The 23,524-nt window shown below is 38.5% G+C and overlaps 1 protein-coding gene across 8 annotated transcripts in view; it reads right to left on the reverse strand.

Annotated features, from left to right (window-relative positions):
- HMBOX1 (homeobox containing 1) overlaps positions 1–23,524 on the reverse strand; it is a 298,479-nt gene that overhangs the window by 63,933 nt on the left and 211,022 nt on the right. For all 8 annotated transcript variants that reach the window (XR_010318531.1, XM_064271916.1, XM_064271913.1 and 5 more), the window contains exon 6: positions 6,428–6,581. Coding sequence is in view for 7 of the 8 variants with exons in the window: in XM_064271916.1 (XP_064127986.1) it covers positions 6,428–6,581 (154 nt within the window). In the remaining variant the exon portion in view is untranslated. The remainder of the gene's footprint in view (positions 1–6,427; positions 6,582–23,524) is intronic.

The raw sequence follows: 23,524 nt of genomic DNA on the forward strand, positions 1-23,524 counted from the left end.
CCCTTTTAGTTTCTTGCACTAGTACTTTGTAGTTTTCTTTGTATAGGTCTTTTACATCCTTGGTAAGATTTATTCCTAAGTATTTTATCTTCTTGGGGGCTCCTGTGAATGGTATTGATTTGGTGATTTTCTCTTTGATGTTCTTTTTGTTGATGTGGAGGAATCCAAAAGATTTTCGTATGTTTATCTTATAACCCGAGATGTTGCCGAACTCTTCTATTAGTTTCAGTAGTTTTCTGGAGGATTCCGTAGGGTTTTCTGTGTATAAGATCATGTCATCTGCAAATAGAGATAATTTTACTTCTTCCTTGGCAATCCGAATGCCCTTTATTTCTATGTCTAGCCTAATTGCTCTGGCTAGGACCTCTAGCACAATGTTGAATAAGAGCAGTGATAAAGGGCATCCTTGTCTGGCTCTCGTTCTCAAGGGAAATGATTTCAGGCATTTTCCATTTAGAATGATGTTGGCTGTTGGATTTGTATAGACGCCCTTTATTATGTTGAGGAATTTTCCTTCAATTCCTATTTTGCTGAGAGTTTTTATCATGAATGGGTGTTGGACTTTGTCAAATGCCTTTTCTGCATCAATTGATAAGATCATGTGAATTCTGTCTTTTATTTATATGGTGGATTACATTAACGGTTTTTCTAATATTAAACCAACCTAGCATACCTGGTATAAATCCCACTTGGTCGTGGTAAATTATTTTTTTGATATGTTGTTGTATTCTATTGGCTAGAATTTTGTTGAGGATTTTTGCATCTATGTTCATGAGGGATATAGGTCTGTAATTTTCTTTTTTTGTGGTGTCTTTACCTGGTTTTGGTATCAGGGATATGGTGGCTTAATAGAATGAGTTAGGTAGTATTTCATCATTTTCTATGCTTTGAAATACCTTTAGTAGTATTGGCGTTAATTCTTCTCTGAAAGTTTGGTGGAACTCTGTAGTGAAGCCGACCAGGCCAGGGCTTTTTTTGCGGGGGAGTCTTTTTATTACCTTTTCAATCTTTTTTGTTATGGGTCTATTTAGTTGTTCTACTTCTGATTGTGTTAGTTTAGGTAGGCGGTGTTTTTCTAGAATTCATCCATTTCTTCTAGGTTTGCAAATTTGTTAGAGTACAATTTTTTGTAATAAACTGATACGATTCTTTTAATTTCAGTTGGGTCTGTTCTGATATGGTGCATCTCATCTCTTGTTCGGGTTATTTGTTTCCTTTTCTGTATTTCTTTAGTCAGTCTGGCCAATGGCTTATGAATTTTGTTAATTTTTTCAAAGAACCAGCTTTTGGCTTTGTTAATTCTTTCAATTGTTTTTCTGTTCTCTAATTCATTTAGTTCAGCTCTAATTTTTATTATTTGTTTTCTTCTGGTGCCTAATGGACTCTTTTGTTGCTCGCTTTCAATTTGTTCAAGTTGTAGGGACAGTTCTCTGATTTTGGCTCTTGTTTATGTATGTGTGTATCTGTCAATATAAACTGACCTCTGAACACTGCTGTTGCTGTGTCCCAGAGGTTTTGACAGGAAGTGTCTGCATTCTCGTTGCATTCTATGAACGTCTTTATTCCCTCCTTAATGTCTTCTATAACCCAGTCTTTTTTTTTTTTGAGCAGGGTATTGTTCAGTTTCCAAGTATTTGATTTCTTTTCCCTGATTTTTATGTTATTGATTTCTACTTTTATGGCCTTGTGGTCTGAGAAGATGCTTTATGGTATTTCGATGTTTTGGATTCTGCAAAGGTTTGTTTTATGACCTAATTTGTAGTCTATTCTAGAGAATGTTCTGGGTGGAGTGTTCTGTATAAGTGTATGAGGTCAAGTTGGTTGACTGTAGAAATTAGGTCTTCCGTGTCTCTATTACGCTTCTTACTGGAAGTCCTATCTTTCTCCGAAAGTGGTGTGTTGAAGTCTCCTACTATAATTGTGGAGGTTTCTATCTCACTTTTCAGTTCTGTTAATGTTTGTTTTATGTATCTTGCAGCCCTGTCATTGGGTGCATAAATATTTAATATAGTCATATCTTCCTGGTCAACTGTCCCTTTAATCATTATGTAGTATCCTTCTTTATCCTTTATGGTGGATTTAACTTTAAAGTCTATTTTGTCAGAAATTAATATTGCTACTTCTGCTCTTTTTTGATTGTTGTTTGCGTGATATACTTTTTTCCATCCTTTGAGTTTTAGTGTGTTTGTGAAGTCTAAGGTGTGTCTCTTGTAGGCAACAGATAGACAGATAGTGTTTCTTTATCCACTCTGAGACTCTCTGTCTCTTTATTGGTGCCTTTAATCCATTTACATTCAGAGTAATTATGGATAAGTATGTGTTTAATGCTGTCATTTTGATGCCTTTTTGTGTGTGTTCTTGACAATTTCATTTTTGCACTTACTTTTTTGTGCTGAGACTTTTTCTTTGTAAATTGTGTGTTCCTCATTTTCATAGTATTTGACTTTATATTTGCTCAGTCGTTATGTTTTTCTTGGTATTTGAGTTATAGACATCTTTGTGGTTACCTTAATATTTACCCCTATTTTTGTAGGTAAAAACCTCACTTGTATTATCCTGTATCACCTTGTTTTCCTTTCCATATGGCAGTTCTATGCCTCCTGTATTTAGTCCCTCTTTTTGATTATTATGATCTTTTACATAATGACTTCAATGATTCCCTGTTTTAAGCATTTTTTTCTTTTTACAATTAATCTTAATTTGTTTTTGTGATTTCCCTATTTGAGTTGATATCAGGATGTTCTGTTCTGTGACCTTGTGCTGTGCTGGTATCTGATATTATTGGTTTTCTGACCAAACAATTTCCTTTAGTATTTCTTGTAGCTTTGGTTTGGTCTTTGTAAATTCTCTAAGCTTATGTTCATCTGTAAATATCTTAATTTCACCTTCATATTTCAGAGAGAGTTTTGCTGGATATATGATCCTTGCCTGGCAGTTTTTCTCCTTCAGTGCTCTGTATATGTCATCCGATTGCCTTCTTGACTGCATGGTTTCTGCTGAGTAGTCTTAACTTATTGATTCTCCTTTGTAGGAGGCCTTTCTTTTATCCCTGGCTGCTTTTAAAATTTTATCTTTGGTTTTGGCAAGTTTGATGATAATATGTCTTGGTGATTTTCTTTTGGGATCAATCTTATATGGGGTTTGATGAGCATCTTGGATAGATATCCTTTCATCTTTCATGATGTCAGGGAGTTTTCTGCCAACAGATCTTCAACTATTCTGTCTGTATCTTCTGTTATCCCTCCCCGTTCTGGAACTCCAATCACACGCAAGTTATTCTTCTTGATAGAGACCCACATGATTCTTAGGGTTTCTTCATTTTTTCAAAATTCTTTTATCTGATTTTTCTTCAACTATATTGGTGTCAATTGCCTTATCCTCCAACTCCTCCTTTCTGCATTCCAATTGCTTGATTCTGCTCCTCTGACTTCCTACTGAGCTGTCTAATTTTGTAATTTCACTGTTAATCTTTTGGATTTCTGAATGCTGTCTCTCTATGGATTCTTGCAGCTTATTAATTTTTCCACTATGTTCTTGAATAATCTTTTTGATTTCTTCAACTGCCTTATCAGTGTGTTCCTTGGCTTTTTCTGTAGATTGCCTTATTTCATTTATGAGTTCATCCCCAATGTCTTGAAGCATTCTGTAGATTAGTTTTTTATATTCTGCATCTGGCAATTCCAGGATTGTATCTTCATTTGGTAAAGATTTCGATTCTTTAGTTTGGGGAGTTGTAGAAGCAATCATGGTCTGCTTCTTTATGTGCTTTGATATCGACTGCTGTCTCTAAGCCATCTGTAAGATATTGTAATGATCTATTTTATATTTGCTCACTGAGTCTTATCTTGTTTTGTTTTCTTTCAATATGCGTAGATGGGCTACTAGATTGTGCTGTCTTGATTGTTGTATCCTTTGAATCACTTATGTCCTATTACCAGGTGGTTTGGGCTGTTACCAGATATATAAGCCTTAGGGTCCATTCACTATTCTTGAGTAGAATCTGATTTCGAGTTACCTAGTGTGTGGTGTAGACTGTAACCTATTCACTTAGAGGAGTAGTGGTGACAGTTGTGTGCACCATATTCTAGTAGCAGCAGGGGGTCACACTCCAGGGGAGGCAGGATGCTGACAGGCTTTCCCCAAGTGCCAGTGAGATAGGTGTGTCTCTATTCCTAAAGCACTTTGGTGGGTGGGCTCTGCAGCTGTACCTTAGGCACCCAATGCATGTACCTCTACAGATTGGTAGGTGTCACTATCCTCAGACCTCTATGGCAGGAGGCTAGGTGGTTTGGGGGGAGCTTCAGCCCTCAGTTCCCTGTTGTGGGTCAGTGAGGGCTCTGTTTAATAGGTAGAGATATCAGACCTGGGAAACTTGTTTTTCCAGTAATCCACTAAAACAATTATAGTCAGATCCCTATCAGAATTGCCTTTGCATTATAATAGCCACCTTGTTCCCTGTAGGGATGAAAGCCCTAGACAGTGGATCTCATATGCTTGGCTGGAGCTGGTTCTGTATTTTTAGTCCAATTTTGGTAAGTCAGGGAAGGCTTCTTGGTCCCTGGGTTTTCTGTAGCTGCTTCGCTCAGGCCAGGAGAATGGGTTAGAAAGGACAAAAACAAAAAACAAAAAAACCGCAGAGCACTTCACTCTCTGGCCCGGAAATTCCAATGTTAATGAAGCTGACCGGGAAGGGGACAGGAGGGATCAGATAGATAGTTGAGAGCAGCACCCAGGAATATAGAGAAAGTTACTTATCTTGCTTGGTAATGACTGTTTTATCTGAGATTCCCAAGGGGTGTGTAGCCTGTGTGTTGGCTGGCTGGGCCAAGATTGTCCCCAAGGGTCAGGCCCATGTCCTGTGCTCGTGCTGTCTCAGAAGCCGTGGTCAGTTCCTCTGCTCCCATTCCAAAGCCTAGAGCTGAGTTTCCCCGGCTGGGACGCTGCACTCCAGGCTCCAAAACCAGTTTCTGCCTCCCGGTGACTTCTCCTCCTGTGAGCCACGTCGCTGCGCTGCCTGCGTGCACTGGCTGGGCTTCCCCCAAGGTCACTTCCGAGGGCTAGGGCTGTATCCCATGTTTGTGCCATCTCAGGATGCCGTGCCCAGCTCCCCTGCACCCAGTCCAAAGCCTGGCGCCAAGGTTTTCTGACTGGGACGCTGGCTCCAGGTTCTGAAAATAGTTGCTGCTTCCCCGTGGCTGCTCGTTCTCTCATTAGCTGCGTCAGTGTGCAGCCTGCTTGTGCTGGCTGAGTCTCTGTCACTCAGGTCAACCCTTTAGATCTGTGTTTGATAGTTAGGGTTCGTAGACTGTCATGTATGTGATCGATTCACTTGTTCTTCCGAGTCTTTGTTGCAAGAGGGATCCGAGGTAGCATCTACCTAGTCAGCCATCTTGGCCTCCATCTCCTATTCAATTATTTTTGATGGAAATAAGACTTCAAATAGTTTTTTCCAAAAATTTATATAAAGATCTAAACTCAAAAAAATATTTCCTCCACATCAACCACAAAAGGAAAAATATTGCATGATCTCACTGATATGAATTACCTAGAACAGGCAAACGTATCACGATCAGAGTTTAATAGTGGTTACCAGGAGTAAGAAGGTAAGAGAAAAAGGTAAGCACTGTTTAGAAACCACTGTTTATAATGACGAAAAATTTAGCAATGGAGATTGGTGATGGTTGTACAACATGAATGTAGTAATTGGTCTCACTAAAGTATACATGTGAAAAATGTTGAACTGGCAAATACTGTTTTATCTATATTTTTGAAACAATAAAAAATATCCTAAAGTTCTTAAATTTTGTATAAATTATAAGTAAATTGACAGATGCTAACTTCCTCTTCTTGTTAGGTGCTGTCAAGTCGATTTTTGACTCACAGTGACCCCATGTGACAGACTAGAACTGCCCCATACTTTTCTAGGCAGTAATCTTTATGGAAGCAGTTCGCCAAGTCGTTCTCCCACAGAGGTGCTGGGTGGGTTCAAACTACCAACCTTAGAGTCAGCAGCAGAGTGCTTACCTGTTGTGCCACCTGGGCTCTTTAGATGCTAACTATAGCTTTGTTGTTGTTGTCTGCCGTTGAGTTCGTCCCGACTCACAGTGACCCTACAGGACAGAGTAGAACTGCCCCATAGGGTTTCCCAGGCTGTAATATTACAGGACCAGATCACCAGGTCTTTTCTTCTGCAGAGCAGCTGGGCAGTTAACCATTGTGCCACCATGGCCCCTTAACTGCAGCTTTATAAATACTGAATGCTAAGATCACCTTTATTTCAATAATACAGCATTTATAATAGTCCAAAATGCTTTAGAGATGAAACCCACATCTCAAATTATTAGACTGAAATGAAAACTGTCCAAAACGATCCAGTTTATCTCTTTTTTAAGTTTGAGAGATTTCTCATAGGAAAAGGGGAATGTACCTTTCCATGACAGCCAGGCATTCCTTTCTCCAGGTAAATCGACTACCCCGTCTTAGTCGGAAGGTGCCAGGTGTGGCAGAGACTGGGGGAGGTGTTTGTCTCCACTCTGGATCCTCTACTGGAATGGGAGCAGGTCTCATACTTAGTGTAGCCCCTGAAATAAACAGGATATTTTCAGCAAATATCTTGCAATTTCTTAAAACCAATATGAAAAATACATCACGAAATCAAGAACATAAACTTTTGTCCTTCCACTGAAACTTGCAGGCCAAGTACATTTGATACTAACATTAAAAAAATATTTGGCCAAAATAAAAATCCAAGTTACTTTTAGCCAATATTCTTCCTTAAAAGTCTATCATTAATAAGATATGTAAAAGACATCATTTTTCCAGTTTGTCATTTGTCTTTTGTCTTTAGTTTTTGAATTTTTCAAAACAAAGCACAAATCTATCTCCTTATGTGAACAGACATATATGGTCTTTGGCTTAGTGACAATGTAATCAATGTACCCTCCTCTGAAAAAGCTTCTCTAGAAATTCCTTTTTGACACTTTTAATCATTTTGAATGATATGCCCTATATGTTCAGAATCTTTCTTTACTACTGAAAGGACATTTTGTTGTTGAGCAAACGGAGCCCTAAGGAATTTGTGTAGGAAGGAGAAGAATTTAAAATAACCCTAACTGTTTTAAGCTCTTTAAAAAAAAAAAAAAAAAAGTCAAATACAGCGTCAAAGATAATAATGTCGGATATGCTTTCAGTCTATTAACTAAATCAGGTCTCCATACATCTACTACCTGTTGATAGTATCCTATTTTCTGTTGCCTCCTTAATGTAAGGAGCCCTGGTGGCACAGTGGTTAAGAGCTCAGGCTGCTAACCAAAAGGTCAGCAGTTCAAATCGACTAGTTAACCCTTGGAAACCCTATGGGGGCAGTTCTACTCTGTCCTATAGGGTCACTATGAGTTGGAATCAATTCGACAGCAACAGGTTTTTATCTGTATTTGAGATGTTTTATAAATTCAGACCAGACTTTTCTCAAATAGCTTGATCTAATAATGCATTTATACATTGATTTTATATTTACTGAACCCTGTCTTAGTCATCTAGTGCAGCTATAAAAGAAATACAACAAGTGGATGGCTTTAACAAAGAGAAGTTGATTTTCTCACAGTAAAATAAGCTATAAGTCCAAATTCAGGGTGTCATGTCCAGGGGAAGGCTTTCTCTCGCTGTCATCAATCTTCCCCTAGACTGGGTGCTTCTTTGCAGAGGAACCCCAGGTCCAAAGGACACGCTCTGCTCCTGGCACTGCTTTCTTGGTGGTATAAGGATCCCCTATCTCTCTGCTTGCCTCTGTCTCTTATATCTCAAGAGATTGCCTCAAGACACGATCCAATCTTGTAGGTTGAGTCCTGCCTCACTAACAGAACTGCCACCTACCCTCTCTCTTTAACATCGTAGAGGCAGGATTTATAACGTACAGGAAAATCACACAATACCAAGAATCACGCCCCAGCCCAAATGATACACACATTTTTGGGGGGACATAATTCATTCCATGACAAACCCCTTTTACATGGCTTACTCTAAGGCTATAAACCAAAAAAAACAAACCCAGTGCCATCGAGTTGATTCCGACTCATAGTGACCCTACAGGACAGAGTAGAACTGCCCCATGGAGTTTCCAAGGAGCCCTTGGCGGATTCGAACTGCCGACCTCTTGGTTAGCAGCCACAGCACTTAACCACTACACCACCAGGGTTTCCACTCTACACTATAAGCTAGGAATAAAATGGGAAGAGGAACATTGTCTCTGACTACCAAAGATTTGTCTCAAAGAATTTTCATGAAACTTGGCATGCTTTCATAGGGTTCAATCCCTGGCTTCCTACTTTTCTGTCACTCCTTACAGGTTAAACTCATCTTCCCAAAGCATACTTCTGGTCATATCACTTCTCTGATTTAAAAAAAAAAAACCTTCAAAAAGTTCCCACACTCTATGGAATAAAATTCAAATTCTTAATATAGTCCTAGAAAGACAGGTAAGAACTTGGGAGTTTTATGCACATATTCATAAATATAAATATACATTTATTTCTTCATAATAGGAAGCTAACTCTATTGTACCTTGCAATTGATACCACAAATAGTTTTGCTACTTCAATATATGCAGATCTATTTGTAGGTCCTCTTCTGAATGACTACATTTTTTTTGTATTCTCTTATAAAGATGCCCAATATTTTCACCAATCCTGATTCTCCTCTCCAAACCTTTTGTCCTGTAGTCTTTCACATCTCAGTAAACGGCATCGTTATTCTTCAAATTGCTCAGCCCAAAAATCTGATTCATCTTTGACTTCTCTGTTTCTCCCACATACTACGTATCCTATTCATAAGCAAATTCTGTCAGTTTAACCTTCAAAATATGTCCAGAATCAGAGCAATTTTTATTACCTTCACTGCTACCACTTTTGAACAAGTCAGCATCATTTTTCATGATCCCAACTTCCTGTGACAGGTTCCAAAGATGACCCTTCACAATAAGTCATACCTCCTGGTAATCATGACCTTGTGAAATCTAGGCTGGTCCTGTAACATGTTTTTGATAAGAGGCAGTGGGAAAAGTGATGTTCTATGACTTTTGAGGCCAGCTAATAAGATGCTTTGTAGATTCTGCCTAAGTCTCTTGAATTGCTGGCTCTGCGGGAAGCTAGCTGCCATACAAGAAGTCTGACAAACCTGAGACTACAATGTTATAAGGAAGCCCAAGCCAGCCTAATGGAAAAACCACATGAAGTAAATAAAAGATGCCCTACCAGTACACAACTGCTCCTGTAAATCCATCCTGGAGCCAGGCATTTGAGTAAAAATGCCATCTAGGACATTCTAGCCCCAGCAGACACATGTGGAGAACTAGAGAACCAAGCTGACAGAGAACAAGGCTGCAGCAATACAGTTCCAGTAAAGCTACATGGTAGCCAGCCTCTGAGGTGGTCTCTAATGATCCCTGCCTCCTGGTATTCACACCCTTGGGTAGTTTCTTCCCATATCATACCAAGATTAGTCCCTGTGACCAATGGTATATGGCAGAAGTAACATGTCACTTCCGGAATTAGGTTATAAATGATACTGTGGTGTCTGTTTTGGGTGCTTTCTCTATCTTGGGTTATTTGCTCGGGGGAAAACCAGCTGCCGTGTTGTGAGGACACTCAGGCAGCCTATGGGAAGGCCCATGTGGTGAGGAAGTGACATCTCTGGCCAACAGGCAGCAAGGAACTGAGGCCTGCCAACACTCATGTGAGTGAGCCTGGACGTGGATTATCCAGCCCCAGTAACTATCGCCCTGCCTAACAGCTTTACTGCAACCACATGAAAGACTCTGAGCCAGAACCATCCAGCTAAGCCACTTCTGGATTTCTGACCCATAGAAAGTGTGAGATAATAAATGTTTGTTGTTTTAAGCTGCTAAATTGTAATTTGTTATACAATATGTAACTAATATAAGCCATTGCAACTATGTACAGTTGTTTATTCCCCCACATTCCTCAACACGCTATTATGAATTATTCATATTTATAAATTTGGCAGGCCAAATCTTTTTTTTTTAATATAGAGATTTCACTATTATTAAGAATGAATATCTTTTCCTGTTTATTGACCATTATATTTTTCTGTGAATTCATTTCTTTCATCCCTTTTTCTTTTGGGTTATTCAAATTATTCTTAGTAGTGTATAGAAACCATACTAACTGCTAGTCATATAGATTGTAATTTTTTTTTTTTCCAGTTTATCATTTGTCTTTTATCTTTAAGGTTTTTTTTTTTAATCTTAATTTTTATATAGTCAAATATTTCAATCTTCTTTGGTCTACAGGTTTTATATCACTTGGAATATTTTTACAGTTTTTATTTTTATGTTTAAGCCCTTAATACATATGTAATTTCCTATTGGGCATGATCAAAAGTATATATTTAACTTTTTTCTCAAATGGACAACTGTGTTACCATACAACACTTCAGAGAGTCATAGCTTAAAAGAGGGTCAACAAACAGTTTTACTGGAACAGTAGTGCTCATTCATTTACTATGGTGGCTTTTGCATTACAGTTGTGACAGATCACATAGCCCACAAAGCCTAAAGTACTATCTGGCCTTTTACAGGAAGAGTTTGCTGATCCCTGGCTTTAAAACATTCCTGGCCTATCCACAATGAAACTCTAAACCAAAACCCTTCTTTAGATGGTTCAAGAAAGAAGATTGCATTCTGCCAAAATAACCTGGGAATTACGTCTGGGACTAATTCAAAATTAAGAAGTTTAGTTATAAGTAGGAATTAGGTGGCTAGATCAAAGTCTTTGTTTTGTTAATTTGACAAAAGCAAGCAGGAATTACAGCATAGCAAGAGCTCTGGAACATACATGTTTGTTCTGGATCAAGGGTAAAAAAGTCCAAACACAGCCAAGCTGCTATTACGGTTGATCAAGGTGGAGGTGGAAATAAACTGGGTAAGGCAGTAGGTCCTCTCATCCAAAGCCTAGTTTTGATAAAGGGACAGAGAGTTTCATTGCTTGAGTGGGTGGACAGTGGAGAAGAGGTCAGTGAATTCCAACTAATAGGCCTCATGGATAACTGTGGCATGCATTCTTAGGTAAGTAAGAGTGATTAAATTGGTACAAACAAAACAGACAATACAAACAATCTTAAATGAATCACCCTCGTTTCCTTCATTTCTCTTGTCTGGTGAAAATGCTGATTAGGCTTTTGTCAATTCTTCTGTGCCAGGTAGTATTTATGTATTTATTACTGATAAATTATTTATTACTTGTTTTTGACAAATTCAATGATGTGACAATTTAGAGCCTTTTCTAAGATAATCAGTTTTTTTCTAAAGTTAAGCTGTACAAAAATTCATGGCTAGTGCTAAAAAAAGAGGTAAAAGGAATCAAGAGGTGGAAAGAAATAAGCCAACTGCTAACAATGGTTCTTTCTCGGTATTGAAGATTATGGATAATAGTTTTATATTTCACTATAACATTTTGTATTTTCCAGATTTTCTATAAGAAAGTTACATGAAACAAAACTGGTCAGGAAAAAAATGAAAGAGGAAGAAAGGGAAGGAGGAAAGAAAAGACTACAGAAGTAAACAGTGGCCTGATTACTTTGAAAGAGATCAGGAAAATTTATGCACAGAAGGTGGAAACTGAATAATTCCAAACTTGTAAACATAATTTATTATAACCTTACTTTTTAAGATTTTTTTTTCCTTGCTCCCTTTTCTTCTTCAATGCAGCAGTGGTTAAAAATAGCATAAGAAACACTGTGGAAACACTCCAACAAACACAGATTTGTTCTAGAAACCTTAGTTCATCTTGCTTCGGTTGAAACGGTTGGAGAGCCATGAATAATCCAAGGATAGGTTCAAAATTATTGACTCCAAAAGAAAAATTAAAAGATATGAGAATGCAGGAATAATGTACATAAGTCTTTAAATTCTTCTGAGGTAAAATACAGAAGTTCTGGCTATGCTAAAGATCCTACAGGAAAATGCTACCTATGTTCTTTAAAAAAACATGTTTTTCCACATCATATCTGGATTACCATTAAAAAAGAACTCTGCACATTCATCTGGCAAGTCTTAACCCAAGACAGGGAAAAAACTCTTCATGATTTCCTGATAGGTTTCTAAATTTTGGTAAATGTTCTCTTTGTACAAATAATAATTTTCTTGCTTCTAAGGATTAGTTTTGAGTGAGCTTTTACCAATCAGCTAATGAAAGAATAACTAAAAGCACATCATCACTACTCTGTCCATAGAAACTACTGTTGTTGTTAGACGTTGTCGAGTCAGTTCCAACTCATAGTGACCATATGTATAACAGAACAAAACATTGCCTAGTCTTCTGTTGTCCTCATAATCGTTGTTATGCTTGAACCCACTGTTGCAGCCACTATATCAATCCATCTCTTTGAGGGTCTTCCTCTTTTTCACTGACCTTCTACTTTAACCAAGCATTATGTCCTTCTCCAGGGACTGATCCCTCCTGACAACATGTCCAAAGTATGTGACTCTCGTCATCCTTGCTTCTAAGGAGCATTCTGGTTGTACTTCTTCCAAAACAGATATGTTCGTTCTTTTGGCAGTTCATGGTATATTTGGTATTCTTCACTAACACCACAATTCAAAGGCGTCAATTCTTTTTTGATCTTCCTTATTCATCACCTAGCTTTTGCATACATATGAGGCAACTGAAAATACCATGGCTTGAGTCAGGCACACCTTAGTCTTCAAGGTGACATCTTTGCTTTTTAACACTTTAAAAAGGTCTTTTGCAGTAGATTTGTCCAATGCAATCTGTCGCTTAATTTCTTGACTGCCGCGTCCATGGGTGTCGATCGTGGATCCAAGTAAAATGAAAACCTTGACAATGTCCATCTTTTCTCCGTTTACCATGATGTTGCTTATTGGTCCAGTTGTCAGGCTTTTTGTTTTCTTTACGTAGAAGTGTAATTCATACTGAAGGCTGTGGTTTTTGATCTTCATCAGTGAGTGCTTCAAGTCCTCTTCACTTTCAGCAAGGTTGTGTCATCTGCATAACGCAGGTTGTTAATAAGTCTTCCTGAAATCCCAGTTCTTCACATAACCCAGCTCAGATTATTTGCTCAGCATACAGATTGAATCAAACGCAAACTCGTTGCCATTGTGTCGATTCCGACTCATAGCGACCCTATAGGACAGAATAGGACTGCCTCATCGGGTTTCCAAGGAGCACCAGCAGATTTGAACTGCCGACCTCTTGGTTAGCAGCTGTAGTTCTTAATTACTACGCCACCAGGGTTTCTGCAGATTGAATAGGGATGGTAAAAAGATACAACCCTGACACACACTTTTCTTGACTTTAAACCATGCAGTATCCCCTTGTTCTGTTCAAATGACTACCCCTTGATCTGTGTACAGGTTCTTCATGAGCACAGTTAAGTGTTCCGGAATTCCCACTCTTCACAATGTCATCCATAATTTGTTATGATCCACAAGGTCGAACGCCCTTGAATAGTCAATAAAACAGAGGTAAACATCTTTCTGGTATACTCTGCTTTCAACCAGGATCCATCTGACGTCAGCTATGATATACCTGGTTCTGCATCCTCTTCTGAATTCGGCTTGAATTCCTGGCAGTTCCCTGTCAATATACTGCTGCAGCCGCTTTTGAGTGATCTTCAGCAAAATTTTACCTGCATGTGATGTTAATGATATTGTTCAATAATTTCCAGATTCAGCTGGATCACCTTTCTCAGGTGATCCAATTATGCCATAGAAACTAGCTTCTCCAAAAGTAATTTTTCATCTTCTCTCACGTCACACACATAATTTCCCTGAGGCTCTGATACTCTGCAACAGTGAGGGATGAGGCATTACTTCTGATCTCCAAATTTACTTCAGGTGCTTGCTGCATAAGCCTCTTGACAAACTTTATTTAATTGCTTAATTTAGAAGTATGCCAAATCAGTGCTGTGAACCAAGAGGAATTCAGCAAACCCTGTGTGATGTGGTAATGTTTAAATCAGGCAAGGAAAAAGATTGTTGAGCTTCGTTTGATCAAATAAAGGGGCTTTTGATGTCAACCATGCTTAAGTTGGTTTTCCCTTCTTTTTAAACAAATAGGAATTTTGTTGTAAATGTTTTTGTAAGAAACAAGATAAAATGTATTTGATCAGTTGCCATCACTATTATATTCATATGCCTTTGCAGGCTTTGCATTATGCTGGGAAATTCTGTTGATGAGTCTGTTTATCAGTGAACTCTACTATATCTGCCGGATATTTAAAAATAACCTAAATATCCACTCTATTATTTTCTTGCTGAGTCCACTTAAAAAGAAACTCAAAAGAATCCATATCGAAAACAGAGCAAACAGGCTGAAAAAGAGAACTTCAATCAAGGTATATACAGAGAAATGCTCTGAAGCCCAGAAAGAGAGACATACAATGTACAAACGTCTTTTGTTTGTTCTCTAAATGTTTAAATTTACAGAGAAAAAGCACTTTTTCATTTTGTGATTTTTATTCATTTTTAATTTTTCTCTCAGAATACACACAAAAGGATGGTACTATTTACATTTCCTCTGATAAGCTGTCTGTTCTGGACAGAGAAAAATTTATTAAATTAAAGATAATCAATAAAAATCGCTGGAATCTTATTTTCTATTTAACTGTCTCTCAACGGCAGCAGGTCAAGACCATATTAATCTAGGTTCTTCAGTTGTTTAAATCTTGAAAGCCATTAACAAGGCAGATTGATTTGGTTGTTGTTACTTCCTTTAATTATACTTTATATGCACTTTTGGGATATATAATACAAATACATGGTACAAAATTTGGAAAGACAAAAGATTGCATAGTGAACAGTCTCCTTCCCACCCCTGTACTCCTACCTACCCAGGTCCCCTCCACAGAGCCATTCTTACCAGTTCCTAACATAGGCTTCTGGAGATGTCTATGAATATATAAACACTGTGTATGCGTGCATGTGTGTGTGCACACTTGTGTGTATTCTCCCTACATAAATGGTAGTATACTATATATACTGTTTTGTACCTTACCTTTCTCATTTACAAATTTCATATAAATATAAATCCAATTCTTACTCAACTTTTTTTTTTTTTTTTAAGACTAGCTATACAGCCTCGTGGTATTCCACTGTACAAATACACCGTAATTGATTTAACTATCCTCACTTTTAAGGAGCATTCTGGCTGTATTTCTTCCAAGATAAATTTGTTTGTTCTTCAGGCAGTCCATGGTATACTCAATATTCTTTGCCAACACCGCAACTGAAAGGCATCAATTCTTCTTTGGTCTTATTCATTATCCAGCTTTCACATGCACATGAGATGATTGAAAATTCCATGGCTTGGGTAAACCACACCTTCGTCCTCAAAGTGACATCTTTGCTTTTCAAAAAGAGGTCTTTTGCAGCAGATTTGTCCAATGCAATATGGCGTTTGATTTCTTAAGCTGCTTCCGTGGACATTGCTTGTGCGTCTAAGTAAAATGAAATCCTCAACAACTTCAGTCTTTTCTTTGTTTACATGATATTGCTTGTTGGTCCTGTTGTTGTTTCTTTTTGTTTTCTTTATATTGAGGTGTAACCCATACTAAAGTACATAGTCTTTGATCTTCACCGGTAAGTGCTTCAAGTTCTCTTCGCTTTCAGCAAGCAAGGTTGTGTTATCTGCATACTGCAGGTTGTTACTGAGTCTTCCTCCAAACCTGATGCTGCATTCTTATTCATGTAGTTCAGATTCTTGGACTATTTGCTTAGCACACAGATTTAATAAGTGTGGTGAAATGATACAACCCTGACACATAGATTTCCTGATTTTCAACCATGCGGTATCCCTTGTTCCGCTGGAACGACTATCTCTTGGACTATGTACAGGCTCTGCGTGAGCACAATTCAGTGTTCGGGATTTCCCATTCTTTGCAACGTTATCCATAGTTTGTTATGATCCATATGGCCTTTGCATCGTCAATAAAACACAGGTAAATATCCTTCTGGTATTCTCTGCTTTCAGACAAGATCCATCAGACATCAGCAATGATATCCCTTGTTTCACGTTCTCTTCTGAATTTGGCTTTGAATTCCTGGCAGTTCTCTGTCAATTTACTGCTGCAACCATTTTTGAATTATCTTCAGCAAAATTTTACTTGCATGTGATAGTAATGGTATTGTTTGATAACTTCTGCATTCTGCTGGATCATCTTTCTTTAGAACAGGCAAGTTTATTGATATTTTCCAGCTGGCTGGCCAAATAGCTGTCTTCGAAATTTCTTGGCATAGACAAGTGGGTTGCATCCATTTGCTGAAACATCTCAAATGGTATTCTGTCAATTCCTGGCGGCTTGTTTTTTGCCAATGCCTTCAGTGCAGCTTGGACTTCTCTCTTCAGTACCACTGATTCTTAATCATACTCTACCCTCTGAAATGGCTGAACGTCAACTAGTTCTTTTTGGTACAGCGACCCTGTGTATTCCCCCTTCCATCTTCTTTTGATGCTTCTTGCACTGTTCAACATTTTGCCCACAGAATCCTTCAATATTGCAACTTAAGGCTTGAATGCTTTCTTCAGTTCTTTCAGCTTGAGAAAGGCAGAGCGTGTTCTTTTCATTTAGTTTTCCAACTCCAAGTCTTTGCACTTGACACATTTCATTATAATACTTCACTTTGTCTTCTAAAGCCACCCTTTGAAATCTTCTGTTCAGCTCTTCATCATTTCTTCCATTCACTTTAGCTACTGTACATTCAGCAGCAAGTTTCTTCTGACATCTACTTTGGTCTTTTCTTTGTTTCCTGTCTTCTAAACGACCTTTTTGCTTTCTTCATATATGATGTGCCTGATGTCATCCCAAAACTTGTCTGGTCTTCGGTCATCAGTGTTCAATGCATTGAATCTATTCTTGAGATGGTCTCTAAATTCAGGTGGGATAAACTCAGGGTTCTTCTTTGGCTCATGTGGAGTTGTTTTAATTTTCTTCAGTTTTAACCTGAACTTGCATATGGGCAATTGATGGTCTGATCCATAGTCAGCCCCCTAGCTTTGTTCTAACTGATGATATTGAGCTTCTCCATCATCTCTTTCCACAGATGTGGTTGATTTGATTCCTGTGTATTCCAACCAGGAAGGTTCACATGGATAGTCGTTATGTTGTTGAAAAGCCATTTACAATGATCAAAGTGTTGGTCTTACGAAATTTTATCATATGATCATGTGGTTTAAGTTGCCAATATACAGTTATTCTTGATGAAATGAAAATTACAAACTTACCCTCTTCTCTTCAGGTACCTGTAAATTAAGTCTTACATAAAGCTTGACTGAAGAATCTCAGAATCAGTATGGATTTGGTTTTCAATTAAAAAGTAGAAAGTCCTTAAAAACAGGACAGTAACGCAACTTCATCGGAAAGCAAATGCGTGTAATTAAGGCAACTTATTTTTAAAAGGCAGCACTATCTCCTTAAAAAAGCGGCTCCTAAACAATACCTATATGAAAGCTATTAGTCCTTTCTCATTTTACCTGTTCTGATGCCCTAGTTCCACCTTCCTCCAACCTCCCAATGATGGGTGAGCCTAGCTTTGGTACCAATATGAATTCAAGTGCGACGTAAGATTACAAACAAAACAACAAAACCAGGTTCAGACGAATACTACTACACCAGTGCTAAAAACTGGAATCCTATAATAGTATTCTGCAGTCATCAGTACTGACCCCAAATGCTATCGAGTCAGCTGCATCAGTGCTGCTCCAGCTTGAGAGATGCAACTTTAGTCCTTATTCCTATTTCTAGCGAATTAACTATCCTGGTATCTTAGTCTTTGCTTGGGATTGGATCCCATTCATGAAATTTCAGTGTGGAAATTTAGCCTCACCAACTGTGGTTAGATTATATGCCAGGCACTCTCTAAGTGCCAAATCTAAGAGACAAAAAAACATTCTTTTATAGAGTTCACAGCTACCTCCTATATTCAGGCTTATTGCCTGACATAGTCGAAGAGTGCCTGCCCTCCAAATTCTTCATTAATCTGCCCTACATACATTGGAACATTCCGATTATCTCTCTGGAGGTCCTCCTGGTAGCCAACTGCTTGTCTGGAATGTGACCAGACTTTATGAAAACCCTTGGTATTATACAGTTTCTTGTTTACTTAGTTGAAGCCTAAACTGTTCTATTAAACCACAGTTTTGTCCCTCTCCATCTGATATGCTCCGTTGTGAATCACAGAAGAAGTGATTTTGGGGGGGAGGAAGACTACTTAGAGCTGAGTTTGAAGTGTACCTTCAACTATAATAAACCTTAAAACTGTGCTGTCTCGTACAGTAGCCACTAGCCGTATGTGGTTACTGAACACTTAAAAGTGACTGATTGGGACTGATATGGGCCGTAAGTGTAAAATATATATTGGATTTCAAAGATTCAGTACAGAGAGAGAAATCTCAATAATTTAAAAATATTAATTAAATGTTGAAGTGATAATACATTTGTTAAATAAAATATATTATTAAAATTAGTATTAGCTGATTCTTACTTTTTTAATGCAGTTGCTAGCAAATTAAAAATTATACATGTCATTCACATCATATTTCTACTTGATTGCACTGTCTTAGAACATTTAACTAATAGAAGCAATAATAGAGTCATTATTTTGAAAGGTTTGCTTATATATCTAGATATCATATCTAAAAATGAAAACCCTTTTTTGCACAAAAAAATCCCAGCTAATAAATGCTGAAGGAATGATAGAATTAGAAAATCACCATTTTGCAACCTATACTGGAATAACTGATTCATGTAAGGACCATCAGAGGATGCTAAAACCATAGGTAAAACTGTTGTTGGGCAAGAAGATATTCAGCCAGTGACAAAGTGTCATCCTACAAACTATCTATAAACTGCAAAGAAGAGATTTGGTGGGCACCACTTTTAACAAAAAGTGATCAAATTTAGCATATAAGCAGTACTACAACCTGACATGTGCCTGGTGACGTGCTAATAATACAAGGTAAACACTACCTACAAAATATTTTTCCCAATGTTTTATTATGAACATTCTCAAACATACAGCAAAGCTGAAAGAATTTTACAGTGAAATTTCACTCCTATCACCTACCATTTTACTACATCACATATCTATCCACTAATTCGTTTTATTTTTGATGGAGTTCAATAAACTGCAGCCATTACTACATGCTGCCATCTGTAATCTATGAAGTCATTTTTGCAAAAATGTTTAAGCCGATTCTAACCAAGCAAGCTCATTATCTTAATTTCCAGTTTACAAAAAAAAAAAAAAGAATAAATAAAGAATAAATTCAGGGGGTCAAGATGGCTGACTAGGTAGACGCTACCTTGGATCCCTCTTGCAAAAAAGACTCGGAAAAAACAAGTGAATCGATCACACACATGACAATCTACGAACCCTGACCATCAAACACAAATCTACAGAGTTGACCAGAGTGACAGACACTGAGAAAGAACAACCATGGGGAAGCAGCGACTGTTTTCAGAGCCTGGAGCCAGCATCCCAGTCAGGAAACCTTGGCGCCGGGCTTTGCACTGGGCGCACGGGAGCTGAGCACGGCATCCTGAGATGGGGAAACACGGGGCGCAGCCCTAGCCCCCTGAACTGACCTCAGGGGAAGCCCAGCCAGTGCATGCAGGCAGCGCAGGGACGCAGCTGACAGGAGGAGAAGTCACCAGGAGGCAGCGACTGATTTTGGAGCTGGGAGTGCAGCGTCCCAGCCGGGGAACCTTGGTGCTGGGCTTTGGACTGGGAGCAGAGGAACTAACCATGGCTTCTGACACGGCGCAAACACGGGCATAGCCCTAGCCCCCTGAACTGAAGAGGGGGAAGCCCAGCTAGTGCACACAGGCAGAGCGGCGACGCGGCTGACAGGAGGAGAAGTCACCAGGAGGCAGCGACTGGTTTTGGAGCCAGGAGTGCAGCGTCCACGCCGGGGAACCTTGGCGCTGGCCTTTGGACTGGGAGCGGAGGAACTGACCGCGGCTTCTGAGACAGCGCAAGCACGGGACGTGGGCCTGACCATCGGGGGCAATCTCTACCTAGCCAGTGTACACAGTAGAAGCACCCCTCAGGAATACCAGATAAAACAGTCAACCCAAGCAAGATAAGTAACTTTGTCTATATTCCGGGGTGATACTCTCTCCTATTTTTTTTACTCTCTCCTATTTATCTGAACCCTCCCCTCCCCTTCCCAGGTGGCTTCATTAACATTGGAATTTCCTGAGCCTGAGAGTGAACTGTTCTGCGGTTTTTCTTTCTTTTTTTTGGTTTTTCTGAATTCATTCTCCTGGCCTGAGAGAAGCAGCTACAAAAAAACTCAGGGACCAGAAATCCTTCCCTAATTGGACTAAAAACACAGAACCAGCTCCAGGCAAGCATATGTGATCCACAGTCTTGGGCTTTCATCCCTACAGGGAACAAGGTGGCTACTATAATGCAAAGGCATTTCTGATAAGGATCTGACTGCAATTGTTTTAGCAAGGTTACTGGAAAGACAAGTTTCCCAGGTCTCTTATCTCTGCGTATTCAACAGAGCCCTCACTGACCCACAACAGGGAACCCAGGGCTGAAGCTTCCCCCAGACCACCTAGCCTCCTGCCTTAGGGGTCTAAGGAGGGTGACACGTACGAATCTATAGAGGTACTTGCATTGGGGGCCTAAGGTACAGCTGCAGAGCCCACCCACCAAGGTGCTTTAGGAATAGAGAAACACCTACCTCACTGACACTTAGGGGAAGCCTGTAAGCATCCTGCCCACCCTGGAGTGTGAACCCCAGCTGCTACCAGAATCTGATACACACAACTATCACCATTACTTCTCTAAGTGGATAGGTGACAGTCTGCATCACACACTTGAGGACCCAAAATCAGATTCTACTCAAGAATAATGAATGGACTCAGGCTTATATATCTGGTAACACCCCAAAACAGCTGGTAATAGGACATGAGTGAGTCAAGGGCTACAACAATCAAGACAGCGCAATCTAGTAGCCCATCTACGTATATTGAAAGAAACCAAAACAAGATAAGACTCAGTGAGCAAATATAGAATAAATCACTACAATATCTTAGTGATGGCTAGGAGACAGCAGTCGGTATCAAACCACATAAAAAAACAGACCATGACTGCTTCTACAACTCCCCAAACTAAAGAATCAAAATCTTTCCCAAATGAAGATACAATTCTGGAATTGCCAGATACAGAATATAAAAAACTAATTTACAGAATGCTTCAAGACATCAGGGAGGACCTCATAAATGAAATAAGGCAATCTACAGAAAAGCCAAGGAACACACTGATAAAGCAGTTGAAGAACTCAAAAAGATTATTCAAGAACATAGTGGAAAAATTAATAAGTTGCAAGAATCCATAGAAAGACAGCATTCAGAAATCCAAAAGATTAACAATAAAATTACAGAATTAGACAAAGCAATAGGAAGTCAGAGGAATAGACTTGAGCAATTAGAATGCAGAGTAGGAAACCTGGAGGACCAGGGAATTAACACCAATATAGCTGAAAAAAATTCAGATAAAAGAATTTTAAAAAATGAAGAAACCCTAAGAATCATGTGGGACTCTATGAAGAAGAATAACTTGCATGTGATTGGAGTCCCAGAACAGGAAGGGATAACAGAAAACACAGAGAGAACAGCTGAAGACCTGTTGGCAGAAAACTTCCCTAACATCATGCAAGACGAAAGGATATCTATCCAAGATGCTCACTGAACCCCATTTAAGACTGATCCAAAAAGAAAATCACCAAGACATATTCTCATCAAACTTGCCAAAACCAAAGATAAACAGAAAATTTTAAAAGCAGCCGGGGATAAAACAAAGCTCTCCTACAATGCAGAATTAGTAAGAATAAGTTCAGCCTACTCAGCAGAAACCATATAGACAAGAAGGCAATGAGATGACATATATAGAGCGCTGAAGGAGAAAAATTGCCAGGCAAGGATCATATATCCAGCAAAACTATCTCCGAAATATGAAGGCGAAATTAAGACATTTACAGATGAACATAAGCTTAGAGAATTTGCAAAAACCAAACCAAAGCTACAAGAAATACTAAAGGAAATTCTTTGGTCAGAAAACCAATAATATCAAATACCAGCACAACACAAGGTCACAGAACAGAACATCCTGATATCAAATAGGGAAATTACAAAAACAAATTAAAAAAAAAAAAACAAAAAACTCGCAAAACAGGGAATCATTGAAGTCAATATGTAAAAGATCACAATAATCAAAAAGAGGGACTAAATACAGGTGGCACAGAACTGCCATATGGAGAGGGATACAAGGCGATATAGGACAATACAAGTTAGGTTTTTACTTAGAAAAATACGGGTAAATACTAAGGTAACCACAAAGAGGTATAACAACTCCATAACTCAAAACAAAAACCAAGAAAAACATAACGACTCAGCAAACATAAAGTCAAATACTATGAAAATGAGGAACACACAATTTACAAAGAAAAATGTCTCAGCACAAAAAAGTGGAAAAATGAAATTGTAAACAGCACACATTAAAAGGCATCAAAATGACAGCACTAAACACATAAAGGAAAAATAATTACACTGAAGGTAAATGGACTAAACGCACCAATAGACAGAGAGTCTCATACTGGATAAAGAAACACGATCCGTCTATATGCTGCCTACAAGAGACACACCTTAGACTTAGAGACACAAACAAACTAAAACTCAAAGGATGGAAAAAAATACATCAAGCAAACAATAAGCAAAAAAGACCAGGAGTAGCAATATTAATTTCTGACAAAATAGACTTCAAAGTTAAATCCACCACAAAGGATAAAGAAGGACACTACATAATGATAAAAGGGACAACTGACCAGGAAGATATAACCATATTAAATATTTATGCACCCAATGACAGGGCTGCAAGATACATAAAACAAATTTTAACAGAAATGAAAAGTGAGATAGACACCGCCACAATTATAATAGGCGACCTCAACACACCACTTTCGGAGGACAGCACTTCCAGTAAGAAGCTCAATAGAGACACGGAAGACCTAATTACTACAATCAACCAACTTGACCTCATTGACTTATACAGAACTCTCCACCCAACAACTGCAAAGTATACTTCTTTTTCTAGTGCACAAGGAACATTCTCTAGAATAGACCACATATTAGGTCATAAAACAAACCTGTGCAGAATCCAAAACATCAAAATATTACAAAGCATCTTCTCAGACCGTAAGGCCATAAAAGTGGAAATCAATAACAGAAAAATTAGGGAAATAAAATCAAATACTAACTAGGAAGCTGAACAATACTCTGCTCAAAAAAGACTGGGTTATAGAAGACATTAAGGAGGGAATAAAGAAATTCATAGAATGCAACGAAAATGAAAATACTTCCTATCAAAACCTCTGGGACAAAGCAAAAGCAGTGCTCAGAGGTCAATTTATATCGACAAATACACACATACATAACCAAGAGCCCAAATCAGAGAACTGTCCCTACAACTTGAACAAATAGA

Source organism: Loxodonta africana, chromosome 19 (genome assembly GCF_030014295.1).
Source record: "Loxodonta africana isolate mLoxAfr1 chromosome 19, mLoxAfr1.hap2, whole genome shotgun sequence".
Taxonomy (NCBI): Eukaryota; Metazoa; Chordata; class Mammalia; order Proboscidea; family Elephantidae; genus Loxodonta; species Loxodonta africana.